This window comes from Odontomachus brunneus, unplaced genomic scaffold (genome assembly GCF_010583005.1).
Source record: "Odontomachus brunneus isolate Ranch 3 - 2012 unplaced genomic scaffold, Obru_v1 Obru_scaffold_068, whole genome shotgun sequence".
Lineage (NCBI taxonomy): Eukaryota > Metazoa > Arthropoda > Insecta > Hymenoptera > Formicidae > Odontomachus > Odontomachus brunneus.
Genome location: NW_022639518.1, coordinates 818,944 through 827,995, shown reverse-complemented (window position 1 = coordinate 827,995; position 9,052 = coordinate 818,944). Strand labels below are relative to the sequence as shown.

The 9,052-nt window shown below is 30.2% G+C and overlaps 1 protein-coding gene across 9 annotated transcripts in view; it reads left to right on the top strand.

The window, feature by feature from the left end:
- The window catches only part of LOC116846727 (ankyrin repeat domain-containing protein 50), a 692,623-nt gene that overhangs the window by 397,981 nt on the left and 285,590 nt on the right, over positions 1–9,052 (top strand). For all 9 annotated transcript variants that reach the window (XM_032820946.1, XM_032820942.1, XM_032820941.1 and 6 more), the window contains one exon: positions 7,172–7,418. In XM_032820946.1, coding sequence (XP_032676837.1) covers positions 7,172–7,418 — 247 coding nt within the window. The remainder of the gene's footprint in view (positions 1–7,171; positions 7,419–9,052) is intronic.

The window sequence follows — 9,052 nt, the reverse complement described above, 5'->3', positions numbered from 1 at the left end:
GATATTCTCACGATATTTTTGATCATTCCTTGGTTATTTTTTATCCTGACCTTATTTAGATTACGTCATTTTGACGTAAGTCTGCTACCTGGGAGAGGTCTCAGGCTCGAATCTCAGCAATGCCCATACAGCACAGAAGCTTGCAGCAACATTGCTACAACGTTGCAAGATTGCATATTGCAGTGCAATGTTGCAGAGACTTTGCAGTGACATTAATTTGCAATATTACTTTAGCAATATTGCAGTAATATTTAAAAAAATATTACGAATATAATATATTTTATTTATTTACTAGTTATTTTTGTTACTTGTATTTCAAATTCAGTAATGTTTTACATCAATAATACTTACAAAATAGTACTTAGAATAGCACTCGTTAGTGGCAATCATTAATTTGTCTTATTGCATATTTTTTATACTTCTTATACCGTTTTTTCGGAGAAAATACTTTCTTTAGATTTAATATTCGTACTTGTTTAATTTTGTGGTTTTTTTATTTCATTAAAATATTATATTCTTAAACGAAATATCATTTTTTAAAATGATGAAGATAAAACTTTTATTTCGTTCAAGGAAACTATGTCATTTGATAAAACAACACTATTGTTTTAAATAATATTTTTTAAAAGTTTCTCAAAATTTAGTAATTCGATTTGATTAATTTGGATTTTCTTGGATTTTTTAATTTTTTTTTGTTGGAGTTAATCATTATAACATTTTGTTGAAAATGTAAAAGTAATTATCACTGGTTCATTACATTACATCAATATTCATCGCATATCGAATGTTGCATTGTTTCAATATCTATCAACAAATTATTCAATAAATAACAAGTAAAAATTATATAACTATTATTTGGTGTTTGCTAGGTATGTTATAATATACTGTAAACAATATAAGGATACATTATATAAGCATGAATTGTAAGAACATCGTTGGAGTCATCAGAGTCACCGCGTGCGCGCTCCATCGTCAGGTTAAGCAACAGTTTAATGCGGTCAGGACATGGATGGTGACCAGGGGTATACACCGCTTGGGATCGAAATTATCGCAGGAGGATTCATGAAAATTTGGAATGTGCTGACAACCTTCGAAATCTAGTAGTTTATGAGACATGAAAAAATTAGGAATATAAGTATATTTTTCTAAACATTATGATTTTCTCATTTTTCACCTTCGCATAATAATTTTCAGTATTTGATTCTATCAATATTTAACAGTGATTTTATTATCAGTATTAACCAGAAATTAAGTACTGGCCAAAAAATTACTGAATTACTAGTTATATTTAATCACTAATAATTTTTCAGTATTGTTTAGTATGATTCTATAAGGGTATAGGAAAACGGCGGAAGCAACGTTGTACACCTAATATAAGAAAACATATATAAGAGTCAATTATCGAGTTTAGTTCAACTCAAAAATGCCCATCTATAGCGCACCGCTTATAGCTCTATGTTATCATCTGTTTTCTCCAAAATTTAATCTTGACAATTTTCTAGTTATATATGGATGGATTTGGTATTCGATGCTCTTTATTTTTGTCTTAACGAGAACTTAAAAATTTGTAAAGATAATGAGTGGAAGGGGGATTAAAAAAATTTTTATTTTTGCAAAATTTGAATACACCGTTGCAAAGAGCGTAAAATATTCTGCCACTTTTATATAAACTAATTTTTTATGTGTCTTATTTTAAGAAATATTCGCTAAAAATAAAAATGTTATGTTTTTTCGGGGGATGTTTCCACTTTCTTAGATAGAAATTTAGCAGATACAAAAAATAGTTTTATATTATAGATGTACTACTTTATTTGCACACAATGTTTCAGAATTTTCTGAATTTCGGGTTGCCTATGTTCTCTTGTGACTCGGAGCGAGAAGGAGGGAATTATATTTTCTCTCTTGCTCGCTGTGCCGAACTTAGTCGAGCGTGCGACGTTCAGAGATCTTAATTGAGATACTTGTATCTGACGGAAATAATTTATTGAAAATATAATGAACTTTTGTTGAAATGTTTTTGAAAAGAATTCACAATTTTAATCTCATTTCATTGAAATTTCATTTTAATTTTATTAATATTTTAGCAATAATTCAGTACAAAGTTAGAAAAATTGAGTGAAAAAGCATTATTAATCAAAATAGATAGAGAAAAGTATAATAAAGTATTATTTTATCTAAATAACAAAAAAAATGGCATTTCATATTTTGTGTTGTCTCAGTTATTCGTGAGATTTGATCTCGTGTCGGACAGCACCCATCTTTAGATGACTATGCTGTTCAATGCTTAACTTCAATGATCATACGGGAACTGGTGATGCTAATGCGCTATAACGATATTGTGGTGGATTATATTTACAATATACTCTTATACCGTTAAAAATGTAATGATATATTTGTCGGTATATATTTTAAAGGACGTAACAACAATCACGATGCGATTAATATTGATACAATGTTGTATAAGTAATCAAACTTTAACATACAACGTACTCGCAAAAGACAGAGAATATTCTTTTTTTTTCTCTCGCAATATTTTGATAGAGTAAGATTATGGCTAGACTCATTTTATAATTACAACAAAAGTCTTATTATAATTATAAAATAAGTCTAGCCATAAATTTATTCAATCAAAATATTGCGAGAGAGAAAAAAGGAATATTCTCTCTCTTTTGCGAGCACATTGTATGTTAAAGTTTGATTACTAAAAATTATATACTAATTATTAAAAAAGTTGAATATCAACGACTCCTCAATCATTTCATGTTACAAAACATCTACGATCAGAATCTAGTCTCTGACTTAATTAGAAATTGGTTCTATAAGTAAAATAGGTGATCAGAAATTAGTTCTTTGTAACTCACGACTCATTTTAAGTAACTCATTTTATCTCATTATTAATTTAATTGCATATTATTACATTATTCTTCCGATTATAACTTGAAGTATGAATGTTGATCGATCGTTTGGATACAAATAAATTTGTATTTTCATTTCATTGGGAGTGTGCATTAATTTTAAAGGATTTTTTGGTAAAAATACGGCTTTATTGTGAAAAATGGTTATAAATTGATCATTCAAAATATTGTCCATCGCTAGCCACTACTTTTTCTCATCTTTCTGGTAATAGATGGATTCCACGTTGAAAGAACGACACATTTTTTGAGGTTATCCACGAATCGACCCATTTTTTAGTACCCTCATAAGAATGGAAGCGCTGCTCCATTAGACTATGAGTCATCGATCGAAATAGGTGGTAATTGGAAGGAGCAATATCTGGAGAATACGGCGGGTATGATAGGAAATCCCAGTTAAGCGCTTCTAACGTTTCTTTGACCGGTTTCGCAACATGTTTGCCGAGTGTCGTGAGTTTGTCGTGCTGGAAAATCACTTTGTCGTATCTTTTCACGTAATCTGGCCGTTTTTGCTTCAATGCTCGGCTCAATTGCATCAATTGTTGTTGGTAGCGTTCGTCAGTGATGGTTTCGTTGGGTTGGAACAGCTCATAATACACTACACCTAGCTGATCTTACCAAATACAGAGCATAAGCTTGGCGCCATGTATATTCGGCTTTGCCGTTGATGTTAATGGTTCGTCTGGCCTGCACCATAATTTTTTGCGTTTCGGATTATCGTATCCATTTTTCATCATCCGTTACGATACGATGCAAAACACTTTTTCTTCTGTGTCTTTGAAACAACAATTCATAGGTCATTTTGCGTCTTTCGACGTTTCTTGGCTTCAACTACGGCACCCAATTTCCTTGCTTTTGAATCATTCCAATGGCCTTTAAATGTCTGGAAATCGTTGATCGATCAACATTTAATGATTTTGCAAGTTTTTCTTGCGTTTAACTCGGGTCTTGATCGAGTAAAGCTTCCACTTTCTCATTTTCAAACTTTTTTGGCTGGCCTGGACGTTCCTTGTCTTCCGTGTCAAAATCATCTTATTGTAGCGTCGAAACCAATACTCACATGTTGAAATCGATGGAGTATAATCTTCCGACAGCATTCGTTGACTTTCATCAGCATTTTTCTTCAAATGGAAGCAAAAAAGCAAAGCTTCCCGCAAATTGCATTTTGTTGACACAAAATTCGACATATTCAAAAAAAGAATGTTGTTTATTTCAATAAAATAACACATACTGAAAATTAAAGCATGATGGTGCTTTGACATGAAGATAGCAACAATATGGCCCGATGCGATATAGTACTAGTTACGCCTTCTTTTGGAAATTCTTTAAAATTAATGCACACTCCCAATAAATTATATTGTATTAAATATTGAGGGCAACATAGAAATGCTCATTAACTCATCAGAAACTAGTGCCTTAATGGTATTTGAAAACTCTTGTGTCAATGAATAGCAACAATTAATAATATTTAAGACCTTCGAAAAGAGATAATTACAATTTGGCTAAATTTAAATTCAAATAGTATATTATTAAGTACCGAGCTTAATTTCTGATTCTCACAAAAATGGCATCAGCAAGTAATTTTGCGACTTTGACAGCTGAAAAGAAGACTTGACATTTCTCAATTAAATTCAGTATACAATGGCTATTTTATTCGATATTTTATTCGAACCTAATAAATAGTTTTTTCGACATATATTTCCTGGGGATATTCTGTATACATTATAATTTTATGAGATTTAAACTAATCCTAAGTGAAAAACCATAGTAAGGAGAAATTAATCGAAAAGTATTTTAAAGTTCAAAATAATAGAGAACCTATTCTTAGCTTGAAACGTGGATAGAATCAAATCTTGAAAATATTAAACAATCTTACTTATTAATGTATGACAACACCAAAATCTTAAAAAAAGATATCAATACATATGCATTAAGTAAATATCCAGTAGATATTTTGAATCATAAGAAGAGTATTGTAATTTGTACATATCCAGTAGATATTTTGAATCATAAGAAGAGTATTGTAATTTGTACATATTTGCATTTTCCCTCTCCACAAGAGGCAATTTTCTTTCAATTACTTAAGTATTTAAAATTTTTTTGTTTTGTTGTAAATGAGATAAAAGGGTAATATACAGGGTGACTCAGGAAATCTACGAAGCTCTCGTGAGAACGTAGAGCGGGTTAAAATAAATATAAAAATCCTAGTAGCAAAAAATTATTGCAGCAATATTATTATGACGTTATTCAATAATATCTAATATTTTTAAATGTGCTGTTTTTAACGTAGAACATTTTTACGAATGAACTTTGACGCTAGTCTGGAGATTACGGTAAATGCTGAAATTACATTTAATCATAATGTTGTAAATAAATGCAACATAAATAAATGTACATAAACTGTATTTATGTTTTGTATGTCTTTTTAACATTTTGGTATCCGCTTAGTCAGTATGTACTAACACCTTCTAAAAAAAAAATAATAAATTTACCTATGAGTTTAAACAAACTAATCCTTTGATCGCTTTGTTTAAATAAAATAAATCTGATATTTCTTAGGTTATTGCATTATTTCACTTTATACGTTTATTATTTCTCCAATTCGATCCCATAGCGGTCACCCATTCTTGTTTTGATTGTGCTTCTCATTGTTTAACCTCGATGATTGAAAAGAAACTGGTGAAGACAATGAATTCTGATAATGTCTTGCTAACAATATATTCTTATATAATACAAATTTTTAACCAAACATTAAAATAATCAGAATAAACAATAAATTAGTTTAAAAAACACAAGGCATGAAACAATTTAAATTAATCATAAGACATTTTATGCTCATAATTTTTGTTATCAAAATATTTAAATTATTTAAATTTAAATATTATTTAAATTATTTTGATAGAGAGAAAAAGTAAATATTTTTTTTCTAAATATATTTATAATTTTCCATTTAAATAAAATATCCCTGACAAATTAATTGTATCCTAATCTAAATAGCACAAGATATTTTATAATTATCTTAGAGGTGTCCGAGATGTCTTGGAGAGTATTTCAAATCTTTCTGAGTACATCCAGGATGATCTCATACTGAACATCGTCCACGATTATATTACGCACATAATTTATTAATTTCTCTATATACAAGTTATTCGCTAATATGATGTTATATTTATTTGTAATATGAATGAATTGTGGTAACTTTAACAAAATATTTTGACTTATATTTTATAATATTCTAAAAATGTTCTAAAAATTTGGAAAGCAATGTTATATTAAATAATATTTGTAATACTTATAAAGCATTAAAAAACGATAAAAGTTATACATAATATCAATGTTAAAAATATAAGCTTTTTTGCTCATTGGGAATATGTTAAAGAGAGTGCTGAATTATGAATGATATTTTGAATCATAAGAAGAGTATTGTAATTTGTACATATTTGCATTTTCCCTCTCCACAAGAGGCAATTTTCTTTCAATTACTTAAGTATTTACAATTTTTTTGTTTTGTTGTAAATGAGATAAAGGGGTAATATACAGGATGACTCAGGAAATCTACGAAGCTCTCGTGAGAACGTAGAGCGGGTTAAAATAAATATAAAAATCCTATTATATCCTAACCGTTTTGCGATATTCGTAATAATAATCGAGAAATTAATTATGAAAGATTAGGGAAAAGTGTGTGCTGAATGGTAGAGGACGGACCGCTCAAGTCACAGCGCAGTCTAGTCATGCGCGACATCCGCGCGTTATATTGCTAGGCCGCGCTGTGACTTGAGCGGTCCGTCCTCTACCATTTAGCACACACTTTTCCTTAATCTTCCATAATTAATTTTTCGATTACTATTACGAATATCGCAAATCGGTATAGGACTTTTATATTTATTTTAACTCGCTCTACGTTTTCACGAGAGCTTCGTAGATTGTTCTGAAACACCCTCTATATTATTTATATATTTGTATATGTGCTCACTATATTCAATTATATGAATAGAGTAGAATGTTTTATATTACATATTATACGAATGACTCAGCAAACAATAACGTCATTTATACGTTATTTAACATCATTAATTATTATATTTACTGGGAAATATATACATTTTTGCATATGTTGAAATCAATTGTAATTTTAATAAAAATTTTTACCAAATCATAAACATACATGCACATACACACTGCAAATACTTAAAAAAATATTGCTCTTTCGAAAGAACTTGATAGCAGATAAACATAAAGAAATGTAATTTTATGTCAAGGCCTAGACGAACAACATCGAGACAATTCTGGTTGGACTCCTTTACATTACGCGGCATTCGAAGGTCACATTGATGTTTGTGAAGCACTGCTGGATGCTGGTGCGAAGATTGATGAAACAGACAATGATGGAAAAAGTGCACTCATGCTTGCAGCACAGGAAGGGCACACATCATTGATAGAAATATTATTAGAACAACATGATGCTCCTATAGATCAACATGCCCATGATGGCAAAACTGCAATAAGGTATTATAATAATCATATTTATCATACCTTGTTACATCTACAGAGAATTATGTTATATGTGAATGATTTGTTATTGATGATATGGCTGAATATTTGACAACCACATACATTTTATTGTCATAAATTTTAGTGGATATTTCAAAAAATCTTAAATGAACACTTTCAAACAGATATACAATAACAAACAGTTTAATAGAAGGTAAATATTCCGTATAAGGGACCCAGCTCCAATCACTTTGCTTTTGAGATGTTATCAAGGACATCATTCTGAGTAACCTTCAAGTGGTTTTAGTCGGGAGTCGTTGTTTGTTAAAAAGTTATTAACAAAAGAAGTTCTATAAAATGAATGTTATTTTTGGACACAGTATACATTGAAATTAGACATCGTGTATATGAGGAATTTAATTCTCTTTACTTGTTACATGAATGCCAATATTTATCTTTCAATACGACCGTGTTTATTGTGCTTACCATTGTTAGTGTTTACATTAGTCTTTATAGTACTCTTGGCGAAGCAACATGTTTCTATACGAGTTCCTTCATTTAACGCATAATTTAGATAATTTATTAACTTATTTGTGTGATAAAAAAGTAATTTTATGTCAAATCAAATGTCCAAAGTGTAAAAACGTTGTGCAACAGCAAACTGCAAACCATAATTTGATGTTTCACTGTACAAATAAACATTATAAAGTAACACACAAAAAAAGACAAAAAGTAACATGTAATTTTAAATTATCTATGTTACATGGAACTTGGTTTGCACATTTTAAATTAGGATTGCAAAAGGCTTGCCGAAATAAAATGAACAATATACCTGTATGCTCGTGCGGTGGGTGCGTATGTTGCTATTATATATACATATGCACCCACCGCGAGCCCGCCCTGTCGGGCGGGCGAGCGCACGGGCGGCTAAGCAGTGTGTGTGTGTGTGTGTGTGTGTGTGTGCGCATTCAATTTTGTATATTGTATAGTGTGTGCTACATATACACACACACACACACACTGCTTAGCCGCTCGTTGATATATGTTGATTGCAGCAACACTGCAATATAATGTATATACATATCGGCATAATAACCTTAACTCATGAAGATAAGCCATTTTAAAACTTATAAGTTTTTGTGGGAAATTTTAAAATGTAATTACTACTGCAATATAGCACAAAAAAGTGTTGCACGAACGTTGCATAGACAAAACACTATGACACGGACAAACACTGTAAATGTTTCATAAAAAAAACTAATTCCTAATTTTCTCATGTCTTATAACTGCTAGGAACCGAAGATTTCCTTAAGAAATATCATACTAAGAAATACTGAAAAATTATTAGTGATTAAGTATTACTAGTAATTCAGTAATTTTTTGGCCAGTACTTAATTTCTGGTGAATACTGATAATAAAATCACTGTTAAATATTGATAGTAATCAAACACTGAAAATTATTGTACGAAGGTAAAAATTGAGAAAATTATAATATTTAAAAAAATATAGTTACAATTTTTCATTTTCTTATGTCTCATAAACCACTAGATATCGAAGATTGTCAACACTCCAAACTTTCGTGAATCCTCTCTCGTTAATTTCGATTCTAAGTGGTAATACTACCGGTCACCCATCCATATCCTGACTAC